At 38.8% G+C, this 26,677-nt stretch overlaps 1 protein-coding gene across 5 annotated transcripts in view; it reads right to left on the bottom strand.

Annotated features, from left to right (window-relative positions):
• The window catches only part of Wdr49 (WD repeat domain 49), a 164,724-nt gene that overhangs the window by 19,445 nt on the left and 118,602 nt on the right, over positions 1-26,677 (bottom strand). For 4 of the 5 annotated variants that reach the window (XM_052731666.1, XM_052731669.1, XM_052731665.1 and 1 more), the window contains one exon: positions 21,960-22,135. In XM_052731666.1, the coding sequence (XP_052587626.1) occupies positions 21,960-22,135 (176 nt within the window). Of the gene's footprint in view, positions 1-21,959; positions 22,136-26,677 lie in introns of those variants that run through there. The other variant, XM_052731668.1, reaches the window with a different exon arrangement.

The raw sequence follows: 26,677 nt of genomic DNA on the forward strand, positions 1-26,677 counted from the left end.
ATCCTGCTGCTGAGGCATTCCTTTACTGGAGTTTGAACCTAATTCTTTGTTTTACAGTGTTCACTGAAGACCAGCAGCTTTCAAGGAAACATCTGAGACTCCATCATCAGACTGGAACTTCTGAGTCATGGTCTGAACAACTACTGGATTCTTGACTTTTCTGCAGGGAGACAGCCATTGTTGGACTAACAAGACCACAGCTGATAAGCCACTCTAATAATTTACACACACACACACACACACACACACACACACACACACACACACACACACACACACACACAAGTTCTATCCCTTAAAGAACTCTGACTAATACAAGAGGAGAAATGTTTTATATCACTGTACAACACTGGCGGAGAAGAGAAAATGATCTTCAGATGCTTAACACTAACTATTATAGATGCCTAGCTTAACAGATAAAACTTCTGACTCCAAGTCCCTCTGAGTGTGTAAGGAGCACCAGACTTGGAAATGTCCACCTTTCTCAAGTCATGTGGAATAATGGGAATTTGCTGACCTCCTACTCTGCATCCTTTTCCCATATCTCCTAGCTTTTCATGGTTGGCATTCTCCCACCTGATAATTTTTATTCCCAATTCTGTTACAGATTTTGTAACGATAGAATGACGAGATAATTCTTAAACCCACAGTCTCAGTTTTCTTTCTATATAAAGAAAACTCTGTGGTTGTCTTTGGTTTTTGGAACTGTGTGTGTGTGGAGGGGTGGGGAGGGCTTTCATGACTGTTCATGCAGATGCCCACAGAGAACAGGGAAAGTGTCGGCTCTCCCTGACACTTGAGACTACAGTCTCTATATGTAGTGCTTGGAAACAAGCTCCAGTCTTCTACAACACTAGCAAATGCTTTTACCACTGAGCTATCTTTCCTACCTTCTTGCTCTGGTTTTGAAAGAGGTCCAATGGCTTGAAGTTCCATGAAGTATCTATGATAATATTATTCAATAAATGTCAATTTATTGCCTTTCTTTCCTCTGTTCTATTTTACAGTATCTCACAAACTCAGCTTGGAGTATCAATACAAGTAAAGTCAATCTGTGTATCATCTTCTATGTTACTATCAGATGCAATTTACATAATTTAAGAATTTATTGACTTGTTTTTTTATTTTTACTCATTAATAAACTTTTCACTCTAGAAAGTATTTTTAGATTTATAGAAAAGTCATGATAATGGCATCGAATTCTGGGACAGCCCTCACTCATTTTGTTTTCCTTTTTTGGATGTTTTACATTAATACTTACTACATTTTTAAGATAGCAATATTAGGACCTGGAAAGCTAGCTCAGTCATTAAGAGTTCTGACTGCTCATGAAGAGGACAGATATTGAGTTTCCAGCACCCACATGCCAGCTCACTACTGTAAAAAGAAATTTCCAAAAGAAACTCAGGACAAATGGCTATCTGTGGTGCCTATTAGTATACCAAAGTGGATGCTGGCCTCCAGGATTTCTCAGTATCACATCACCTGTGGCTTTTCTCAGGTCTTCTAACCCTGTCCCCTACCCTAAACTTCTCCGCCCATGGCCTTCCCTTTCCCAAGCTTCTCATTCCTATGTAACACTGCCATTTCAGCTATGCATTCTCTATGTTTTCTCTCTCTCTCTCTCTCTCTCTCTCTCTCTCTCTCTCTCTCTCTCTCTCTCTCTCTCTCTCTCTCTCTCTGTGTGTGTGTGTGTGTGTGTGTGTGTGTGTGTGTGTGTGTGTGCGCACATGAGCATGCATGTTCTCTTGGTCATGTCTCTTTCTTCCTCTCTTGCTCTCTATCCCACCCCTCCTCTCAAGTCTTATCTGCTGGCCCTGTTCAATGTACTACTTTCTCTCCATGCCCTGAACTCTTCCAGATGCCTCTGGAGATACTCTTCCTCAGATCTACAATAGAAATGTTCCCTTCAGTCCTACCTTGATGCCAACACGGCCTCACTTTATACATGCTAAAACCTGGGAGAACATGGGCAGCAAGAGAAACAGCGAACCAGATGTTTTCTGGCCATTGCCTGACTCCCTACCTTCCTGGCCTTCGACTGGCATTTCAACCTTCCTAAGTCCCAACAAACAGGCACCCTACTTTGAACTGTGAAGCAGTTACAGAAGAGATTATGTTATTATCATCAACAAAAAGGCTGGAATGTCAGGTCCAAAAGAAATGGAATGAACAGCTAACTGTGGTACCTATTAGCATACCAAACACATCCTGGCCTCAAGGCTTTCTCAGAATCACAAACACCTCTTGCAGAGTTCATACTGGCATCATACCTCTTCTCAGCTCTTCTCACTCAAGCCACTACCCTAAGTTTCTGCAGCTCATGGACTTCCCTTTCCCCCAGCTTCTCATTTCGCTATAACCCTGCCGTTTTGGCCATGCGACCTCTTGGTCTTTGTCTTCCTTTCTTGGCACCTTCTCTCTTGCCTCTGTCTCTTGGTCATCTCTTCTCTTCCTCTCTTCATCTCATGGCCTGTTTTAATCTGCTGGCCATATTCAGTGTACTATTTTCTCTTCCTGATCTAGACTCTTCCAGATGCCTCTGGATGGACTCTCCCTTATGTTTACAATAAAACCCTTCCTCTCAACCATACCTTGGAGTGGGCATGTCTGCACTTTATACAACTATCACCTGTAACTCCAGTTCTAGGAAATCTGATGCCTCCTGGCCCCCACGGGCTGCTATTGGTACATGGTGCACATGAATTTAGGAAATAACATATGCACTTATAAATGCAGAAAAGAAATGTTAAGAAATTATTTTACAAGTCAATATTAGCACCCAGTTAACTAAACTCTAAATTTTATTAGTGTTATTAGTGTTGCTTTTCCTTAATGTCCTTTTTCTGTAATGTCAAAATTTTAAGTATCTGAAGCCTGAGCCTTCTCTAGCCTATGATACTTTCTCATGTTTATTGTTTATCACAATTTGACAGTTTTAAGGAGCACTTGTCATATTTTTAGTAGACTAACCCTTAATTTGAACCTGTGTGGCTTTTTTCATGTGGTTACACTGTAGTTATTGGTCATTGGGAGGAAGGCAATGAGGGTGAAGTGTTGTCTTGATTATATACTACCAGACCTACATTGTCACCTGACTGCTGCTATTAACCTTTATCACCTGGGGAATATTATGTTGTCAAATTCACACTAATAACAAGCTTTCTTTACTCATTGTAATATAATTTTTCTTTAGCAGCAAGTTACCAAACAACCCATACTTTAGGAGAGGTGAGGCAAAAACTTGGGTGCTATTTCTTGAGTGTTCATGTATCTATGAGAGATCCCTTTGGAATCACACATTTTCTAAGAGAGCTCTGCTCTCTGAAAATAAACTTTGGGCATAATAAAATAAAAAGTGGCATATTATCAGGACTAGAAAGGTGGCTCAGCTGCTAATAGCACATACTACTCTTTCAGGGAACCCCAGTTTGGTACCCAGTACCCATGTTGGATAGCTAACAACTGCCTGTAACTCCAGCTCCAGAAGAACACAGTACCTTTGGCCTCTGTCGGCACCTATATTCATCATCACAAAATTAAACACAGACACACACATAAGGAAAAAATAATAAAAATAAATATTTTCAAAACTAGCATATTATTTAGCCACTTCTGGGTTTCACACACTAAATCTAGCATTTTAAGACTGCAAAGAAATCTGCAACAGTAGGAATTTGGTAGTGAATATAGGGAAGATAGGTTGCCACATAGGCAAGCTTTGTAACTGGAAGATTAATAATACAATTTCACTAGAAAAGTATCATATACATAAATTGACTGCAAAAGCAATCAAAAGGAAGGTCCCACTTCTGAATAATTAATGCCAGACTTTGACTTTCCTCAAAGTGTTATGACCTCTTACCCTTATTGAACTGTTTTTGCATCCTCATTGGGTATAATTTAAATTAACTATCTTTTGTAGGAAAAAAAATGTCTCATGCAGAGATAGACAGAAGCAGGCAAAAAGTAAAAGAACCTTCCAGGATTATAGTATATTGATTACCTTACTTAAATGACTACATATAGAGTAGGATTAGGCTAATAAACCTTGAATGCAAAGGGCATCTCTGTGTAAATCTAGATTGCAAAATCATTTACATACTCTAAGGCCAAGAACCTGTTTGTTGTTCGCTTTCCACTGATATCTACCGTTCAGAAGAGTGGTTATCATGAAAATATACTGAGAACTGGAAAGGGGTGAATATTCCTAAGAGAAGGTGCACAGATAAAAATAATGAAGCAGAGGAATACAAGAAAAGGCTTAAATACATTTTTTTGTGTTTTTTTTTCTTCAAAAAGGCTTTACACTGTAATGTGGGAGGGGGCGCTATGGTTTCAACAGACAGGACATCAATTTCTCTCCGCTCTGGATGTAGACAGGAAGTGTGATAATTGTGACAAAAACTCCAGAGTCCTACTAGGCATAAAAACAAAATAAAGGATAGTGGCTCTGCTACAGGAAGTGCTTCACAAGATACTGGGTGGCTGGAGAGCAATTCGTCATCATTTTAATCTGGTACATGCTGGGCAAGCATCATAGCATAATAGGAAAGTTTTAGTTCAGCAACTAGAATGTCTGTTTGAATCCTGTGGGTGGATATTTGATTCTCTCTTCCCGACTCCCCCAGATGTGAAATGGGAATTAAAGTAATAGAAGACCACTTCCTAAATAAAACACAAGCAGCACAGTCACTAGGAGCAACAATTGATAAGTGAGACCTCCTGAAACTGAGACGCTTCTGTAAGGCAAAGGACATTGTCAATAAGACAAAACAGCAGCCTACAGAATGGGAAAAGAGCTTTACCACCCCCACATCTGACAGAGGGTTGATCTCCAAAATATACAAAGAACTCAAGAAACTAGACATCAAAATACCAAACTATCCAAATAAAAATGGAGTACAGAGCTAAACAGAGAATTCTCAACAGAAGAATCTCAAATGGCTGAAAGACATTTAACAAAATGTTCAACATCTTTAGCCATCAGGGAAATGCAAATCAAAATGACTCTGAGATACCATCTTACACCTGTTAGAATGACTAAGACCAAAATCACTGATGACAACTTATGTTGGAGAGGATGTGGAGAAAGAGGAACACTCTTCCACTGCTTTTAGGAGTGCAATCTTGTACAGATACTCTAGGAATCAATATGGTGGTATCTCAGAAAACTGGGAATCAATCTACCTCAACACCCAGTAATACCAGTCTTGGGTATATACCCAAAAAATGCTCAGTCACATTACAAAGTAATGGAAATGGATGAATTTAAGCTGTAAGAACAGTTAGCAAGAAGCCTGCCACGGCCATACAGTTTGTAACCAATATAAGTCTCTGTGTTTACTTGGTTGGGTCTGAGCGGCTGTGGGACTGGCAGGTGAGAGAGATTTGCCCTGACTGTGGGCCAGGCAGGAAAACTCAAGCTACAAATGGCGCCCAACGAGTTGGCAAGAGTTTCCACCTAAAAACTGAGAAAAAAGATTCTAAAATGGAGCTAAAAACAGCTTCCTAATTGTTTCTCTCAAATGAGTGGCAGCTGCCGGTTTGAGCTACTTGTGGGTTCCTAGCATGTGCCCTGGACCTGCCGCCATATGGCGGGAATGAGGCCTCTGCAAGTGGCACATTAAGCTGCATGGTGGATTTAGCCTTTGCTAGTATAAAACAAAAAAAGAGGTTTCTGGGCTACATGCTACTTGGATAAAAGCATAGACCCACGATAGCTCCCAGAGCTGGTGGTAAACATACTACCACCATGTTGGGAAGCTGAGCTGGGTGGAGCCAGCAGCCACAGCTGCTGCAGTTTAAAGCAATACATTCACAATAAGACAGATTCAGATGTAATAGTTTACAATGTGTGTAAAATATACGTAGGCTTGAAAGAGAAAAAAGGTGATATATACAGTTATATAAACAAATACATAGTTTTAAAAAATAAAGTCTTTAAAGAGACAGTAAAATTAATATAAAAAATAAGCCACGTAAAGATGAATATTACACAGAGAATCTGGATTGTGTTGTCTTTGGGATTCTTAACTGCAGAGAGATATTTGATTGTAAAGGAAGCTGAGTTAAACCAATATGTATATTTTAAAGATACCTTGACTTCAAAATTTGGATATAAGGATGTGTTGCTTTAGAAAGGAGACTCTGCTTTTGTTCCTACAGAAAGCCAGAGGCTATGGATTTGTTCCAGATTAAGATACATCAGGTTTGACCAGTCAAGACCCCCTGAAAGGTCTCCGATGACACCATGGCCCAGATGATCGAACATCCAGAATGGTTTGAAGGCAACTGGCTCAGACAATACAGCCTCATGGACTATTCCATAGTCCTAAAATTTTCTTTGTGTCCCCATAAGATACAGAGCCCCCCTCAAGCAGGAAGTAGTAAGAGAAGCTATGCCCAAATTCCCAAATTATATGTAATTCTACTTTGTTAAGGTTAAAACCTTCCTTTTTTGAAAAAAAAAAAAGGGGGGGAAGTGCTGTGGGATGTTCTGTATGGCAAATGTGTTGCTCTGATTGGTTAGTAAATAAAACACTGATTGGCCAGTAGTCAGGCAGGAGGAAGTATAGGCAGGACAAGGAGGAGAAGAATTCTGGGAAGTGGAAGGCTGAGTCAGAGACACTGCCAGCTGCCGCCAGGACAAGCAGCATGTGAAGATGCCGCTAAGCCACGAGCCATGTGGCAAGGTATAGATTAATGGAAATGGATGAATTTAAGCTGTAAGAACAGTTAGCAAGAAGCCTGCCACGACCATACAGTTTGTAACCAATATAAGTCTCTGTGTTTACTTGGTTGGGTCTGAGTGGCTGTGGGACTGGCAGGTGAGAGAGATTTGCCCTGACCGTGGGCCAGGCAGGAAAACTCTAGCTACAACAAAGACATTTGCTCAAGTATGTTCATAGGAACATTATTGGTAATAGCCACAACTTGGAAACAGCCAAGATGCCCTTCAACCAAAGAATGGATAAAGAAAATGTGGAATATATATACACAATGGAGTACTACTCAGCAGTAAAAACCAGTGTTATCATGAAATTTGCAAGCAAATGGATAGAACTAGAAAAAAAAAAATCCTGAATGAGGTAACCCAGACCCAGAAAGACAAACACGGTATGTACTCACTTATAAGTAAATAATAGACACAAAGAAAATTTGTGTCTACATTCCACAACCCCAGAGAAGCTAGGTAAAGAGGAGGACCCTAAGAAGGACATGCATGGATCATCCTAGGAATGGGAAAGGGTTAAGATCTCCTTGGTAAACTGGAAGGGGGAAATAGTGGAGAGGGGATGGGGGGTGGGAACATGAAGGTTCCAGATGGCCGAGTTGGGAGAGGGATGGAGAGGAAGAGCTATGAAAGAGATATCTTGACAGAATGGAACACTAAGGGGAAGGGGAGAAATCTGGAGCTAGGAAAATCCCCAGGAACTCACAAGGATGTCCTCAGCTAAGACTCAGAGCAATGGTAGGGAGGGTGCTTGAACTAGCCTTCCATTGTACTCAGATTGGTATCTACCCTAATTGTCATCATAGAACCTACATCTGAGACCCAGTGTCAAGCACTTGGCCAAACTCCTGGAGTTCAGCTGAAGAGAAGGGAAAGGGATTATAGAAGCAAGAGGTGGGGAGGGTCAGGTATATGATGGGAAAAACCAAAAACATAGCTGACTCAAGCTAGTGAGAGCTCATGGACTCTGGGCTGACAGCTGGGGAGCCTGCATGGGACCACACTAGGCCCTCTGAATGTGGGTGACCATTGTGTGGCTTGATGTGTTTGTGGGTCCCCTGGCAATGGGACCAGGACTTATCCCAGGTACAAGAACTGGCTTTTCAGAGCCCATGCCCTGTGGTGCAATGCCTTACTCAGCTGTGGTGCAGGGGGGAGGGGCTTGGTCCTACCCCAGTTTGATCTGCCAACCTATGTTGACTACTCAAGGGAGGCCTTACCCTCTATGAGGAGGGGATGGGGGGAGGTGGGGAGAGTTGGAGAAGGGGAGGGAGGGGGAACAGGGGGTGGTATGTAAAAAGAAAAAAATTAAATAATAAAAAAATGAAAAAAAAGAGAAACAAAATAACATATCCCTCACCTGGAAGTATAGTGAGAATAAATGACTTAAGTAGAAAAAAGAGCTGAAAATCATATGATAAGAGCTCAATGAAATTGGGTTATTATTTTATTCAACAATACAATGTAATTTTATGCTAAAAAGAGAGTTCCAGCACCACTTTCTAGCATGTTCTAGTACTCTTGGGAATTCTCAGAAAGATCAGACAAAACATCAAGAAATATGACTCACTCCCCAAATGATAGCATACTCCTTTAGGGTTTTGAAGACTTAAATTTCAAAAATTAGTAGGTCTTTATGTTTCCTATTTGAGTATATGATAATTATCACCACAGATTGTTGGCAAAAGCTGGCTGTCAGTCATTGAAGACTTTTATGTCAGATGATCTCTAACTTAGAACGTTATGAATTTTATATGCTTTTCTTTAAGTCTATTGATTTTCTAATTTACTTTCTAACTTGACATCTATTGCCAAAATAATTAGGTAATCAATAGCAATACAATTTTAAATGTCAACTCCTTACTAATAATGATAGAGCATAGTGGACTGTTATTGCAAGGGCATAAGAAACACAAAGAGTGAAGTGCAGCTTCTGCTTTATGAAAATCACTGTGAAGTTAATGTAAATTTCTATTTCATTTCCCATCTGACTTTTTCCTGGTTCTTTATAATTAATCCCTCTCTAAGGTAATTTTTAAAATGATGGTCAAAAGGGGAAATGTGACATATAGTCAAAGAGGGAATAGAATTGCTTACTATTTCTGTAGAACCATAATGAACATTGATGAATGGGTGCCATACAAATGGACAGATTTGTCTCATCTATAATAGTGATTAAGTAGAAGAGCATGTAAGATGCTGCATGGGTGCATCTCATCGGGATTCTCCAAAGAATGGACGATTGTATTAAAGATGTTGCTGGGAGCAATCTAATATGCTTCTAATATTTCTTTCAACTTCCCTATTAAATTATTAGAAGTCAGTACACATATCAAAATGTTCATATTCACAAACAAAAAAATCCAATTTAAAACAATGAGGAAGATATCTTGGGTAGGGTGGCTGAGGAGGAAGAGGCAGAATGATCTCTTTTAGTCTGAGCGCAGCCTTGTCTTTATACTAGGATCAAGGCCAGCCAGGACTACACAGTCAGATTCTATCTCAAAGTCAACCCCTACTCCAAAAGCAACAAAAACCAACCAACCAACAACAACAGCCTAAAGATATCAAGGGAAGACCAATGAACTAGCTCAGTGTATGAAGGGAGTTGCCACTTCCTGTGGATCTGAGTTCAATCCCTGGAACCCACATGGTCAAAGGAGAGAACCAACTCCAGACACATACTACAACACTTGTGCATACACACGTATTCATACACACGTAAGACAACAAATAAATGCAGCAGTGGTGACTTCCTGCACAAGACCTACACAAGATCAAGCCAGTCAACACTCCAGTGTGGCTGGGTGAGGGACTGAGGGGCCTCACTTCCAGCTGAGGGACTATTGACAATTGACTGCTGGGAGAGGAAGAGTCAGTTTCCTTTAAGGGTGTGACCCTGGTAAATCAGCTGTGCTCCAGTACAAAGCATCACACTTCTGAGTATATAGGCAGCACAAAATTAAACTTAATGGTTTATTTAAAAAAATGAAACAAGAAAAGAGGGCTTGAAATTGGGAAGAACAGGGCAAATGGGTAGTGGATCTGAGCAGAGTTGGAGAAAGGCATGAGAGTGACTATAACTAAAATATATGCATATATGTATAAAATTTCCAAAGAATAGTAAACATGTCATATGTTTAAAAGGCATATTATGGGAGCAGTTTAACGGTAACAACAGTATCTAAACTTGAGAAGCTAGAAAAATTATTTTTTCGTATGAGCTGTGGGAAAGACCAAAGGATTAAACAGAAGTTTTAGCAAGGTGACCCTGTTTGCAGCAGGGTCCTTTTCTTGTTCACTGCTACCAACAGTAGGCACGCTAGCCCATGAGCATTTTCAGGAATTCTTTTATCTCTGTCTCCAATTTTGTGGTAGGAACACTGAGGTTACAAGTTCATAGAATCAGACTCAGCTTTCATGTGGATTTTGAAGATTTGAACTCAGGTCTTTCTCATAGCAAGCATTCTAGTCATGGTTTTATTTCGCCAGCCCTTACTGTATTTTTGGTGCATGCGTGTATGTGTATGTGTGTGTGTGTGTGTGTGTGTGTGTGTGTGTGTGTGTGTGTGTGTTAAAACTATATACTAATCCCCCATTGATATTTGCATTTCAATTAATTTTGACAATATTTGCATGTACTAATAATACACAGGTATATATAACACAGAAGTGGTTATATTAAAAACAGAAAGGAATAGGGGTTGGGGATTTAGCTCACTGGTAGAGTGCTTGCCTAGCAAGCACAAGGCCCTGTGTTCAGGCCTCAGCTCTAAAAAACAAAACAAAACAAAACAAAACAAAAAAAGGACTAACTAAAGCAGTGATTCTCAACATGTGGGTCACTACCCGTTGGAGGATCAAATGGTCCTTTCATAGGAGTCGCCTAATACCATCAGTAAACATAGATATTTACATTACAATTCATAATAGTAGCAAAATTACAGTTATAAAGTAACAAAATAATTTTATAGTTGGGGTCACCACAACGTGAGGAACTGTATTAAAGGGTCACAGCATTAAGAAGGTTGAGAACCACTGGTCTTAAGTAATTTTATTTACTAAATAAATATTGCTAAAGGCACTTAATATTTTTGTTATCACCACTTTGCACAATAATTGAGCGACATGTAATTGATTTAATGTGCATCCAAAATTCTCTCTCCAAATTTTTTTGAAAACCTTGGCCAACCACCTTGGGGTTTTGGGCTTAGTAAAGAAAAAATTGTATTACTTTTATGGTGAAAATATATATTGAGGATATACTGCCTAAATGTTTTTCATTTTGCACATAATCCCCCTTTGTGGGAATACATTCCAGTAAGCAGCACTCCTCCATGGCCTCTGCATGAGGTCCTGCCTACAGGGTCCTGCCCTGACTTTCTTGAACAATGGACTAATATGTGTTAGTGTAAGCCTAATAAACCCTTTCCTCCTCAGCCTACTCTTGGTCTTGGTGTTTCATCACAGCAATGGCACCCCTTACTAAAACAGAGTGCCAGCACCACCTATTGCTATCACTTAGGAAAAAAACTGTGCATCCATAATGGTTCTTGTTTCCTGTTGCACCCCTTCATTTGTTCCCCCACTGCTTTTTCATTTTTAAATAGTTTGCTGGTTTGAATGAGATGAACCCCATGTTCTTGGGCATTTGAAAGCTCGATACCCAGTTGGTGATGCTGTTTGGCTGTTTGGGTGAACTTAGGAGGTGTGGAGTTGATGGAGGAAGTGAGTCACTCGAGTGTGACCTTTGAGGTTTAAAACCTTCCTTCCATCCTCAGTTCATTCTATTTCCTGCTTGTGGTTGGAGACATAAGCTCTCAGCAGTTTCTCATCCCTCTGGGACTGTAAGCCAGAAATAAGCCCTTCCTTCTATAAGTTTCCTTGGTCATGATGTATCACAGCAATAGAAAAGTGACTGATATTAATGGCAATTGTTTTTGTTTTGCAGAATTAAAAGGGAAGAGAAGATCTGTTTCTCTGTATCCATCGCTAACTTAGCACTAAGACCTTCCTGTTAGTTGTTCAAGCTCTCCACTCATCTTCATCTTCAAGATTTACATTTAAGATAACTTCTCAACCACCTACCTACTTCTCACCCATGACTTCATGCAATATTTTAATTGTTATGGAAGCCAAATGTTCATGTTTAAGCCAGAATATAATAGGTATCAAATTATTTTTTTAGGGAAAAGAATTGGGGGCATTCAGATGAAAATAAAACTTAAACTATTTAATTCTTCATGTTTCTTCCTTATTGCTTCATTATACCTTTTCTGTCCCTCTCCATCTTTCTTGTCTCGTTCCTCTCATCTAAATATACTGACACCTGCAATTACCTAGTCATCAAAAAGAAAGTTTCCTCAACTCTCTTCATGTTTTCAGACGCACTTGTTTTTCTTTTGCACTTTTGCAGGACAGGAACTAGCCTAGTCAGTTCTGTGTGTTTACTCATTTAATTAAGTAAAAGAGCTTGGGCTTCAGAAAATGTTTTTTTTTTTCAAAAAACAATTTTCCAAGGCTGAAAAAGATGGATTTATTAAATCTGTAGAAAAGACTAGAAATTACAACTGGCAAGTCACAGCAGATAAATTTATTGTCACAGTCCTGGGAGAATCAAGGGATACAACCAACCAGTCAACTGTAAGAATGTATTTGTAACCATTTCTTTCAATTACCACATAATTCCTAAATGACATTATTATATGCTGTCTCATAACAACAATCACAAAGTTATTACAAGCCAATTATCTGGAATAAGCACAATTTTAAAGAGCATAAGCAACTGTTCTTATGTGATTTTTGTCCCTTGAAAAGCATGCTGCACAGCTGATAAAATTGTGCCTCCCTATCCTGAAATTGTCTGTGGCCTTCAGACATATATTCATTGTGGGAAGACCAAATGGAGAAAACAAAACTCCAGTTTTAAGGAAAATCCATGAATTTTAAAACCTACCAGCACTATTTTTAATAAAACAAGGTGTCTAGGAGTGATAAGACAGAACAAAATGAGATAAAAATCCAGTAAGAGGTTAAAAATAAGTTCAAAACACTGATTTTTTTTTATAGTAACACAATTTGTCATAAAGAATGGGACTCTAAGGGTTGCAACATGGTTCAGCAACTAAGGGCACTTGCCACCCAAGTCTAACAACTTGGGTTCAATCAATGATGGAAAGAAAGAACCGACTCCCAAAAGTTTCCCTTGACAAATGATATACATGAGATACTTATGAACAACTATGTTAATTAAACAAATTTAATGTAAATAACTCTTTTTATCAGCCAGCAACTAAGAGCAGTCTCATGCCTCAGACCCTCTTGGTGTTGAAGCTCATATGTATAGCAATTTTAAATTAAAAAAGAAAACAACTAATTACATCAGTGTTTAAGGGGGTCTAGAGCAACCCCTCTCTTTTTGCTGAGCTTAGTGGCATTTTCTAGATATCACATGACCGTTTTTATGATTTACACTTCCTCTTAGTTATTTTAGTTTTATGTTTTAGCCTGTAAAAGCATCAATTATTCTAGTTACTATGTCTGGACCATGGTCAGGGTTTCAGACAGTCCCAGAAGGCTTGCTAAGATGGTTGATGCTATTAGGGTGTGGAAAGCTGTGAAATATTCAGGCAGACACAAAACAGAGTCAGGACAAGATGGTGTTACCTTAACCATTTCACACTGAACTCTACTTCACATTCTCTCTCTGTCTCTCCTGTCTCTCTTTCTGCCTTTCTCTGTTGTCTTTCTCTCTCCTTCTATCTCCCCCCTCTCTGTCTAATAAATAAAATGAAAATTTATTTTTAAAATGGTAACTGGCTTGTTGGCTGGGATATATAATATTTACATTGACTCTCTTAGGAATATGGGAAAAAGAGGAACCGTGATCTTGCTGTGTTGACCTCAGTTAACCCTTTTTCTCATCTCCAAACAGAGTTGGTGGGAAGTATCTTATCCTTGGCAAAGTCTTTCCATTCTCTGCCTTCTATGCTTGTATATATTGGCGATGATCTATTTCTACATCAAAAATGTCCTTTGCCGGAGAATAAATTGCTACTTGACATTTTGGAAAGCTACAATTCAAAGAGATGAAAGAATAAATACCAAAGTTCAATTTAGCATAGCAGGTTGCTAAAAAGAGAACATTTTTCTTTTGTCTTGACGTCAGTAGAAGTTGAAAGCATCAAAAAGCAAAATTATTAATTGGGAGTTAAAAAAAAATCTATATCCCTTGCTCCCAAATGATGTGGTAGATTCCTTGTACTGACCTACTGCACCAAGGGGTTGCTTCTAAACAGATCTTGTAATGTTTGTGCCCACTACCACTCTGAAGAAGGAACAAACAGAAATTTGATATTATCATAGGAGACTCAGTGTGCATTCATGCCTACTTCCACAAAGTGAAGCACACTTTACATTCCCTTATTTGAGCCTCATTTCATGTTGAGCCTCATTTCATATTGACCAGTCAACAAACTGAAAGTATAAGCCCTGAAATGACATTAGAGGGTAGCAGTGGATTGACATCTCATTAAGACATAAACAGGTACCCAGGCAGTGTTGTGGGTAGGAGCTCAGCAGTTAAGCAGGAAGGAGAACGCAGTAGAGTATGTATCACTGTAAGTTTGTCTGTATGAATTTCCTATGGCCACACAGAAATTAACACAAGCAGTACACAAGTAACACAAGTGCATAAGTTGTTCACAGGCTGTAATCTAAATACACCTTATGTTCATTACCTCAGTAGACAACTAATGGGTGCATCAGTTTGAAACATTCAAAACAAAGATCCCTTTGTGGAGGCCACCAAAGAACTCCCAACTGCATGTACTCCTATATTAAAGCTCACACTCTGCTCATGTGCTAAGCCTGGAGAACTGTGATTCCATCATTTCCCTTCTTCTTTACCTTCTTCATTTCTTAACCTCAACAACTGGAAAATAGACAGAAGGTAAGGCAACTTGCGCTGTGGATGATATTCTATTGGGCAACATGAAAGACTTAGCAGCACTCAATTGATACATGATGAGAATTCTATACGACAATTTTCTTATCATTTTAAAGCATTATTTCTTTCCATATTTGGAGTAAATAGTGAGTGAATTTTATTCTTTAAGCAGTAAGTTCAAATGCCTACCAGATTATGCTTTGCAATTATATGTGTATAACGGGAGCATTGCTTTTCATAAGCATATAATAGTTCTTTACTGAATTAATAAAAACTGTCCAAAGAGGGGCTTCCTAGATGGTGTCACCAGTAAATTCTAGAAAACATGTAAGTCACAAGAAATACCAATTCTGTTCCACAAAAATAGGAGCAAAGGACCATTTAGTAACTTATTCTAGGCGGCAGCACAGTTCTCATACCAAAGCAAATCCCAGAAGGACTACAGTCCAATCTCCCTCGTGAACACAGTTTCAACCACCTTACTATAACATTAAGCCAATCCAACTGTGTATAAAAAGGAATTATATATGACAGTCAAGTGAGATTTATTCAAATGTACACGTGCAAAGCTTGTACACCATTTAGAAATCAACTTATAAAATCCTCCCTAGATTCAACATCAGATTAGAAGAATTTGTAGCTAATACAAAAAGAAAAGAAAATAGGTACAGATTGGAGAAAAAGAAATAATAACAGTTTTGTTTGAAAATAATATTATTGTCTATGAAGAAAAAAAGTAAAAAAAAAAAAACTTTTGTAAATAATAATAAGCTGCTATAGCAAGACTTAGTGATACTAGAGGCTTTTTTTTATAAAAAATCTAGTTATATATAATGAACAAACAGTTGGAATTTGAAGTTGAAGTATACCGTTTACGCTAGCATAAACACTGAAACATTTAAGTATACTCCAACAAAATACACATGAAAATACCTCTATTAGAAAAACTATGAAACTCTAAAGAAGGACATTTTTTAAAAAAAGACATATACAAATAGGAAGATGCTGTGGTATAGAAGGATCTTCTGAACTGAAACATTCCCTCCACTGGGAGGGGGCAGGACTCAAGAGACTACAGGTAAACAAAAGGTCATATGTCTCAAAAAGTGGAAATTTGCAGGTTTCTAGAAGGTACCTCCCAGCTTGATAGTAGCAGTAAACAGTTGCCATGTGACCAGTAAAGCTGAACAGAGATATTTCTTCCACCTGGCCAGTGGCCTGCAAGTATGGCAGCTTTCCTGGGTTGTGTTGGCACAGTCTTTTTCAAGGCACAGCTACTTTTTTGAGCCAACCCTTCTGTATGTTAGCTCTCACCCATATTTCCATTAGTAATCCTGATAAAAACTCATCCATTTACCAAATTGTACTTTGGTTCAATCATTAATTCAGTCTTTGTTGTTTCACTTTGTGAGGGCCAGTGGGATGAGTTGTGTCTCCCCAGTAATAGTCTGTCATATAATAGATGGTCATGAGTAGAAAGAATGATACTGGTTTGTCCCAAGCTGACCTACATTTCAATAACAACCATAATCTTAATTCTAGAAACATATTTTATGGATATGAACAAAGTGACTGAAGTTTTTATGAAAAGGTGTAAGAACCAGAACAGCCAAAAGAATATAGAGGAATAAAACAAGAATACTATGAACAAACTGTACCTTTCTTCAAGGATTAATATACAATTGCAATAACTAAAACAGGACTATGCTGGTAAAAACAGACAGCTAGATCAAAAGCTCAGAAATAGATCCATGCAAATAGAATGGAGTTATTATTTATAATTTTATTCTATATGATTGCCAACTTGTGAGGTAAACAAGACATTATTTGATGTTAATAGATTAATTGTTCATTTATGTTACTTAGGAGTAAAAAGAAATGAACTCTGAAGTCTTCTGTGAATATTGAGGAACATTAAATGTGTATCGCTTAGTGAAAGAATCTAGCCTGGAAGGATTGTTCACTATATAACTCTTAATTATATGTCACTATGGGACAGGCAATGCTAAGAAGAAAGCGTAATACCAGTGGGTGCTAAATTCAGTCACAGGGATGGTAGATAAGCAACCAGGAGAAATACTATAAAGATACCCAAGAATTAAATCTGAAAGAAGAAACAAAAGATGAGAATTTAGATGACCTCAAATAGCTAGAGAAGCTTTCTTTAATTCCAGAAAGGTGGCATCCCCAAATGTAGGTACATTGTGATCAGGGCTTAGGACTCAGAAATGCAAGAACCAGACAGAGTTCAAGAGCATACAGATTACATACTTTAAGATGGAGATTTTACAGCTAAGGATAGAGAAGGAAAATAACCACAGAAATTGTAAAACATAACAAATGAGCCTTACACTATGAAGTTTAATGAACAACACAATATCAATGTTTATCCATCAACTGTAACAACTGTTCAGTACAAACACAAGACTGAGGAGTATAGAGGAACTTTTGGTACTTTTAGTTGAACTTTTATAAACCAAATATATATGTATATTGGTAAACTTCCAATTTTATAGGAGAAAGAATAGATAGAATTATCTCCTCAAATATGATAGTTTCAAATAGAAGGTGAAATTATGAGAGTATAAGTTAAGAATAATACAGGAAATAAAGCTAAATAAATATTGAAACTTCCTTGCATTTAAGAGTAAGTAGGCAATAAGAATGGAGTTTTGCTGAGTAATGTGGGGAAATGATAAGTCTAATCAACAAAAGAAAGGTAGAAACTTAAAAAGAGTAATATCTAATTAGAATTAAGCTCTTGAAACTTCTTTTGCTCAAATTCCTGTGTATTTTACCAAAAAAAAAAAATAGGAATACAGTCTGACAAACATTCTGAGGTGATAGTGTTTGATGAATGACAGATAGATAGATAGATAGATAGATAGATAGATAGATAGATAGATAGATTAATGATAGTGAGATGGTTGATAGATGACATATATGTGACAAATAGATCAATAAATAGAACTCTGCATGATAGATAATAAAGCTAGATGATATAAGATATATCTAGAGAGAGAGAAAGAGAGGAAAAACTGATTATCAAAGAAAAGGGCTATTTCTCATAATTAGGTTGAGGACAGAATAGAAATAGAAGTGTAACAAGAATAAGAGAAAAGAAGGCCATGAACTGGAGAGGGAAAAAGGGAAGAAAGGGAAAGGCAGAAATGATATAATTATATTTGAATTTAAAATTTAAAAAAATATTTAGAAAAACAAAGATTAGACAACACAGACTAGGAATCAATGCCTGCCAAGAATTCTAGTGGGAAAATTGGGACACCAACCCAGCTGCACAAACTTTGACCAACAGTCTGTTCTGCCTATTGAATGTGCTGGGGTAAGAGTGGTTCAGTGATTGTGGGAGTGAGTGGCCAACCAATGACTGGTCCAGTCCTAGACCCATGCCACAAGAGTGAACCCACTCTTGACACTACATGGAGTTCATGGAGTTCTAGGACCCAGAGGCTGGGTGGACCAGAGATCTAAGATAGAACCAAACGCAATTGGAGAAAAAAATGTCAATGTAATGATGCCTAACAATATTCTGCTACACTCATAAATAGTCATCCCAGTTAGCATTAGTGAGCCTTCAGCCAGTAACTGATGGAAACAGATGCAGAGACTCACAGACAACTATTAGCCTTCTCAGGGAATCCTGCTGAAGAGAGGGAAGAAGGATTGTATGATCCAGAGGTGTCAAGGATATCACAAACAAACCTACAGAAACAACTAACCTAGTCTCATAGGAGCTAAGAGTCTGAACCAACAACCAGGGAGACTGCATGGGACCAACCTGGGCCATCTACATATATGTGACCATTGTGTGTTGTCTAATAATCTTTTTGAGCACTGTGAAGGTGTGTCTTTGCCAATGAGCCTTCCTATTGGTTTAATAAAAAGCTAAATAGATATTAGCTGGGCAGGAAGCACAGGTGGAACATCCAGATACAGATGACACTGGGAAGAAGAAAGATGGGTCACCAGGAGACACAGAGTGAGCAAGACATGCTGGAAGATAAGTAAAGCCATGAGCCATGTGGCAATATGTAGATTAATAGAAATGGATTAGCTTAAGTTGTAAGAGCTAGTTAGAAACAAACCTAAGCTATTGGCCAAGCTTTCATAATTAATAAGAAGTCTCCATATCATTATTTGGAAGCTGGTCAGCAAGACAGAAAAATCCTCCTACAAGTGATATTTGATGTCCAGGGCCATGAATATCAACATAAAACCTAAAAAAAAGCTTAAGGAAAGGTTCCAAAAACACAAAAATGGAGGCAAGCATGGCCTCCTAATCTCATCTCAACACAATATAGAGACATGTCTCCCAGCAGCTGCCTGCAGGATGGAGCTAGCCACCAGCCACCATGTGCTAACACCATGCACTAATGCATTGGAGGCTGACAAAGCAGTTTAAGATTCATCTCATGTGATCAAAGAGCAATACAGATGCTCAATAAAGACAGATCCAGACAGAAGAAACCTCTAATCAGGTTACAGTGTGTTTAAAAATATACATAGGCTTGAGAAGGAAAGGAATAAAAAAAAGCTTAAAATAATAAAGTCCTTAAAAATAAGAGTTAAGTAATATAAAAGAAAAAAGCCATGTGAAGATGGAAAAAAAACCAGAGAGTCTGTATGCTGTATGTTATTGTGTTGTCTTTAAAATTTTTGAGTGCTGATGAATGAACTATAGCTGCTTAGACACATTAGATTATAGAGGCTCCTGGATTAAACTAACTTACATATTTTTAAAATGTCTTGACTTCAAAATGGAAGTCAACAGATGTGTTACTTTGGGTAAGAGGTTATGCTTTTGTTCCCACAGAAAACAAAAGGCCCTGGATTCATTCAAGGTTGAAGATGATCAGGTTTGGTTGAGAAAGACCCCCTGAAAATACTGGCCAGCCTCACAAACTACTCTAGTCAAGACATCCATTATCCTGATTTTCTCAAAGTTCTCCAAAAGATTCCAGCACCCCCCCAACAATAGGAAGCAGTCTAGAGAAAACAACACCCACATTCCCAAAAGATGGATTATTTATTGATGTTTATCTTTGTTTCAGGGGGAGGAGTTGGTTGCAAGTTGTTACTGGTCATGGTTAAGAAAATACTATTCAAAGGAGGTTAGATTAAGGGATCTCTTTAAGAAAAGAAAAGTGTGGGATATCGAAATGATAGGGAAAAAGGGTAGATTATTGAATCTATTTTAATACCCAAAGCAACTACTAATCTCAAAATAATTTACATTGGTATGGATTTTGATTTATTTAAAAACAAACTTAAAGTCATTTTTGTTATACTATAGGTATGTTTCTACTCTTGTTTGGGGTATTGTGCTTCTGTAACTCATTTAAAATGCAATGCATAAATAAGAAATACATATTAATAGTCATTTATAACAATCATACTTATAGTCATGTTAGGTATGTGTTCAAGGTCATACAGAGATATATGTTAGATACATAGATGGTCTTCAAACACTGCAAAGAACTACAGAATATGGCATTTAAAATATTTTAATAACATAAGGCTTTTCATGACAGTGAGACACATCTGTTCCTGGCAGCATCAATTTACTCTAAAAATGCATGATGCACATTGAAGAACCTCCATATGGAATTTACTTGTTTTGTGGCAAAAGATAGCCATTTGGGCAAGGAACTGCCTTTGCCTTGACTACTGACAATATGCTGTCCAAATTGGACAAGGAGGATACAAAAGAAAGTGACTGTTGAACTTTGTCAAGACGGGGTAGGACAATCCTTCAAAAATTCCTGCTTCACACACACACACAAAAATCTTTAAGATATTATAGGCCTGTAGGCCAAAGATGAATGCTCTAACATTGCAGAGAAACTTTGAATGACTGGCCAGGCAACAATATGTCTCTGTGATTCAGAAGTGGCTTGCATTGCACTTCCTTTCTACTCAGGTAATATCCTTCTAGGGTCTTTGTTAGAGTTGAAGACTAGATAATTATAGTTATAATTTTCCTTAGTTATGACAGAAGGTAAATTAGGTATAGAACTTTGGACTCACCAAGATAGGATAAATTGTGGAGTATTTTCTCCAAAATTGCAAAATGAATTGCACATTGTGAATGTAATTCCTACCTGATAATTGTTCTTAATATATAGTTTTACTATGTTAGAGTTATACACCCTTTCCTTTTTATTTAGAAAAAAAGGGGGAATGTTATTAAATGATCTCTAGGTATACTGTGAAGATATTTTCTTTGCCAAAACAACTTCTTATTGGTTTAATAAAAAGCTTAACAGCCATTAGCTAAGCAGGAGGTATAAGTGGGACAGCCAGACACAGAGGACACTGGGAAGAAGAAAGGCAGAGTCTCCATGAGATGCAGAAGAAGCAAGAAATGCTGGAGGACAGGTAAAGCCATGAAACACATGACAATATCCAGGTTAATAGAAATGGGTTAATTTAAGTTGTAAGAGCTAGTTAGAAACAAGACTAAGCTACTGGCCAAGTTTTCATAATTAAGAAGTCTCAGCATTATTACTGGGGAGCTTGTTGGTGGGACAGAAGAATCTGCCTACAGTTTTGTAGCTTGGTCTACTTGTGGGACTCCTAAGAGTGGGAGCACAGGCTGTGCCTAATGCTTTGGCTGACTTTTGGGAACCTATTCTTCATACTGGGTTGCCTTGTCCAGCCTTATTGCAAGGGGAGGTGCTTAGTCCTACAGCAAATTGATATGCCATGATTTGTTGTTACTCATGGGAGGCCTGCCCCTTTCTGAACAGAAACAGAGGAGGAGTGGATGGTGAAAAATGGTAGGTAAGGGAATGGATGGGAGGAGAGAGGGGATAAACTGCAGTTGGGATGTGAAATAAATAAATGAATTTAATTAAAAAAAATAAAGGCATGCAGTCCAGTACTGAGAAAACTATGGCAGAATGATATTTAAGAACAACCTGGGTTGCATGAATAGACCTTGTCAGGGATCACCTGAATGAGATAGAGAGACAATGGGGATAGAGAGAGAGACAGACAGACAGAGAGACATAGATGGAGAATGTAAATATGAAGGGAGGGTAAGAATTAATAATCAATGGAGGCAAGAAATAAAATACATAAGTAGCCCTAAGAACATATCCACACCACACACAAATACTCAATAATCTCCAAACCTTAAGAAAAAGTTTGAGGTTGCCATTGGATAGCTACAGAGCACGACAGGAAGTTAGGTCCAACTGTAGCCATGTCTTATTAAGACTTCACATCCAGATAACAAGTAAAAGTACTTACTTGTGTGTTGAAATATCTTTGTTTTCCTCAGTAAGTAGAGAATCTTCTGTTGAGCATGACTCCTTTTTAGAAAATATAGGATTTATTTTCATGCTTTCCTCTTGACTCTTACTTTCTATGAAATTACTATCTCGTTTAGGAAGAGAAAAATAATTTTCAATATCCCAATGGCTTGCCTGAAAATGGAAATCTATTTTATTTTCATAAAATTTATTTTCATCTATCATTTATGAGCATTTACCCTGTACAAGATTAGTAAATAAACTCTCACTGATGTTGACAAACAAAAATGACCAAGACCAGCTGTGATCTTAGTCTCATAACATACATGTAATGTATATAACTCTTGCAAGGGTAAAACATGAGCTACATCATGAGAAAGAAACAAAACTTATAGTGTAATTATAATGAACCACACAAGTGATTAGTGACTACATTATACTTTTAGTACCTGAAGCGAAAGATAAAACTGTCAAAAAACATTTTGTCAAAATTTTTATAATAATTTTTTCTACTATTTTCTTTTTACCAAATTTTTTAAAAAGGCCTCAGAAACAAATCCAGTTTTTAAATTTTTTCAGGAAAAAAAATGACTGTGGCAGTTTTTGTGGGCTTTGCCTATGATGATTTATATAGCAATGGCTCTGTGAGTTCATATGTGCCTCAGTCCTGTTGTGTTTGGGAAGCACTGTTTCCTTGGTATCTTCCATTCCCACTGGCTCTTGTAATCATTCTGCCTCCTCATCTGCAGAGGTCCCTGAGCCTAATGGGAGGAATTGACGGAGGCACCTCATTTACGATTGAGTGGTCCAAGGTCTCTTACTCTCTACACAGCTGTGGATTTCTGTATTTGTTCCCACCAACTGCAGAGCAAGCATCTCTGATGATGGGTAAGCGAGACTGATTTATAAGTATAGCAAAATGTTGTTAGGAGACTGAAACTGTAAGCGAGCCACCACAACTAATTGTTTTCTTTATGAGTTGCTGTAATCATGGTGTCCCTCCATAGTAATAAAAACCCTAACTAAGACAGTGTGTCATAGAACCATCAGGTGAGCTTGGTGTTCCAACAATGCCACTCCCTATGGACCTATGGGGGCCATTTCATTCAAACCACCACATTCTACTACCTGGGCTCATAGGTTTACAGTCATATCATCATGCAAAACACATTTAGTCCAACTTCAAAAGTTTCCACAGTCTTTAACAGTCTCAACCCTGTTTAAAAGTCTAAAAATCTGCCGGGCGGTGGTGGCGCACGCCTTTAATCCCAGCACTCGGGAGGCAGAGGCAGGCGGATCTCCGTGAGTTCGAGGCCAGCCTGGGCTACAGAGTGAGCTCCAGGAAAGGCGCAAAGCTTACACAGAGAAACCCTGTCTCGAAAAACCAAAGTCTAAAAATCTCTTCTGAGACTCATGGCAATCTCTCAAATATAATCCCCTAAAAAATCAAAATAAAAAGCAGATCATATGCATACAATATATAATGGCACAGAATATATATTACCATTCTAAAAGGGAGGAAAGGGAGCATAGTGAGGAAATACTGGACCAAAGCAAGACCAGCTGGCAAACTCCAAACTCTGTGTCTTCATGTCTGATGTCAAACCCTCTTCAGATCTCAAACCTCTTAGAGCACTGTTGACGGCAACAGACCTATTCCTCTTAGGTTGGTTCCACACCCTGCTAGCAGCTTTCCTCATCAGGTATCCCATGATTCTGGCATCTCCAATGCCTTGGGGTCTCCAAGGCATTCCAAGTTTCACCTTCATAGATTCACACAATCGCCTCTCTGAGCCTCTATGCAGGGACAGTCCTGACATAAGCCTGGCCTCAACAGCTTTCCTTAGTTGCAGAGAGAGATTTCATAATGTGTTTCTTGTATCCTTATCTCTAAATCCAGGACCACGTGGTTGAAGCTGCCAAGTTCTTCTGCTTGCTGGGGTTGGAACATGGCCTCCTCATTCAAATACATTGTCAACAGTTTTCTGGTTTTAATGGTTTCCTTCACTGCCTATGTTTGGCTGTCCTGGAACTCTCTGTAGACCAGGCTGACCTTGAACTCAGAGATCTGCTAGCCTCTGCCATCCAATTGCTGGGATTAAAGGTGTGCACCACCATGTTGAAGCCTTGGCTTTTCATTATTTCCTTTTCACTTTTCTTTAATTCCTTATCACAAGGTGGTAGCTCGCTGGGTGGGGTTACCACTGAGGCCACCACTCCCTTTATTCCACTTAACATCAGGCTTTTCTTTAATCTGTTTATACTTCCCTGGTGACCTTTTTCTCTTCAAACTCTACATTTTGAATTTTTCCTTGCCCAGCTTGCTCTTTTTCATTATAGATCTGCATAAGACTTGCCACTAAAACCATTGGACACAATCAACAGTAGGCTATTTTTAAAATACTTCTCCAAACTCAATCAATTTGCACTCTTCAATTCAGACTCAGCCTGACTTTTCAGACAAGGGCAAAGGCATCCACATTCTTTGTCAAAATATCACAAGAAGGATTTCTAGGCCACATTCTGATATTCTTCTCCTCTGAAACCTCTTGAGCTGAGCCCCATAGTTCATATCATCCTTAGCACCACTATCTTCCATGCTCCTACTAGTATAGCCTATTAAGCCCCACTTAAAAGTATCCAAATCCCTTTTCTAGTCCAAAGTCCCAAAGTGTTCCACATTCCTTCAAACAAAAACATTGTTCAGCCTATCACAGCACCACCCCAGTACCTGCTAGCAACTTCTGTCTCTGTTAGGGTTTTATTGCTGTGAAGAGACACTATGATCATGGCAACGCCTACAAAGGAAAATATTTAATTGGGGCTGGCTTACAGTTCAGAGGTTTAGTCCATTGTTTTTATGAAAGGAAGCATGGCAGCATGCAGGCAGACATGGTGTTGGAGTGGTAGCTAAGAGTTCTACATCTAGATAGGCAAGTGGCAGAAAGAGAGAGTGTCACTGGACTTGGCTTGAGCTTTTGAAACCTCAAAGCCCACCCCAGTGACACACTTCCTCCAACAAGTCTCCACCTTCAATAATGCCACTCCCATTGAGTCTTTGGGGGCCATTTTCTTTTTCCTTTCTTTCTTTTTTTTTAATGTTGACAAGGTCAGATGTTTTCTTTTAAGCCAGATTGATTTTCCATGAGATTTTACAAGAGTCTCGTAGGCAACTAAGTACTCTGTATGGGCGTTGTTTTGGGATTCTTTTTTTTTTTTTAAGAAATTTTTTTTTCATTTTACATACCAATCAAAGATCCCCCTCTTCCCTCTTCCTGCCCCTCCAGTCTCGCCCTCCCAACTCACCCTCCTACAAACTACCACAGTATCTTCAATGTCTGAGATTCTCTCTCCCATCTCTTGAATTCTGTTGGGGGAGCTTGACTCTGTAATTCCTATTCAAAATCATAAATATTTCATTCCCAGAATTTCCTGTTTGTGCTTTCTTATTGCCTCTATTTTCATTTTCTGATCTAAAACAATTTAATTTGTTTCCTTCAATTTTTTTTGTATTTTCTTGGGTTTCTTTAAGGGATTTATTCATTTTCTTTTTTTATTTCTGAATTAACATTTTTTTTAATTTTATAATTAATTTAATTTTACATATCAGCCATGGATTCCCCTGTCCTCCCTCCTCCCGCCTGTCCTCCCCCCAATCCACCCCCCATTCCCATCTCCTCCAGGGCAAGGACTCCCCTGGGGATTCAGCTCAGCCTGGTAGATTCAGTCCAGGCAGGTCCAGTCCCCTCCTCCCTTCACCCAGGCTGAGCTAAGTGTCCCAGCATAGGCCCCAGGAGATCTATCATCTCCATTTAGTTGGTTTTAAGGTTTTTTTTTCCTTGTGCTTCAGCTATGTTGGAACACTCAGGGCTTGGTGTGGTAAAATAGCTGGGCTCAAGGACAAACATATTGTCCTGACTGTTATTGATTATGTTTTTATACTGGCATCTAATCATATGGGTTTGGGATGATTATATGTCCAGGTATTGATTTCTGGGTTTCTCTTTGGTGGATGCTTTGTTCTTTGGTTTCTGTTTCCTCCCTGAATTTTTGGAGAGTATGATGCCTATGTGTTGCCTGATTTCCTAGCCTGCTCAGCTGGTGAGTTCACAGGTAATGCCTGTAGGTGTTAGAGGCTGGTATACAGCCATGAGTAGGGGCATGAAGGCTAGGAGAGGATGTATGGTCTGTGGGATCCACAGGAGATGTGATCTGTTGCAGTTCTAGGGACAACCCTGATTTATTTAGTATAGGGGAACACAGAGAGAGCAGAGAAGGTCTGTGGGCAGCCTGTCTGGTTTTCTGGTTGGTATGGCCTGTGGCTAAGCAGGAGATGACTTCTGGAGTTGGGGGCCAAGACACAGAGACTAGTGGGGATAGTGGGGTAAAAAGGGGATGGTCTGTAGGATCCACAGGAGATGTGAGCAGGGGAGGCTTCAGCTGACGATCTGTTGGAGCTCTAGAGATGAAACTCAGGTTTTTGGTTTTTTTTTTCTAAAAAATCCTATAATAAATACGATGAGCCATCAAGACCCACCAGCTTCCCATGTCACATTGAAGGGAGCAGGCAAAAGCATCTCGACCTAAGTGCTGCCATTTTGACTTCAGACTCCATTTTAGCTGTAGGGTGAAATAAAGTTCAGGTTCCCAAGCCCTAGGGGAGCTGAGAACTTTCCGATGGATGACCAACCTCCTCCCTAAACCACAGAAATAGTC

Source organism: Peromyscus californicus, unplaced genomic scaffold, assembly GCF_007827085.1.
Source record: "Peromyscus californicus insignis strain IS unplaced genomic scaffold, ASM782708v3 Scaffold_9__1_contigs__length_137607984, whole genome shotgun sequence".
In the NCBI taxonomy this organism is placed as follows: Eukaryota; Metazoa; Chordata; class Mammalia; order Rodentia; family Cricetidae; genus Peromyscus; species Peromyscus californicus.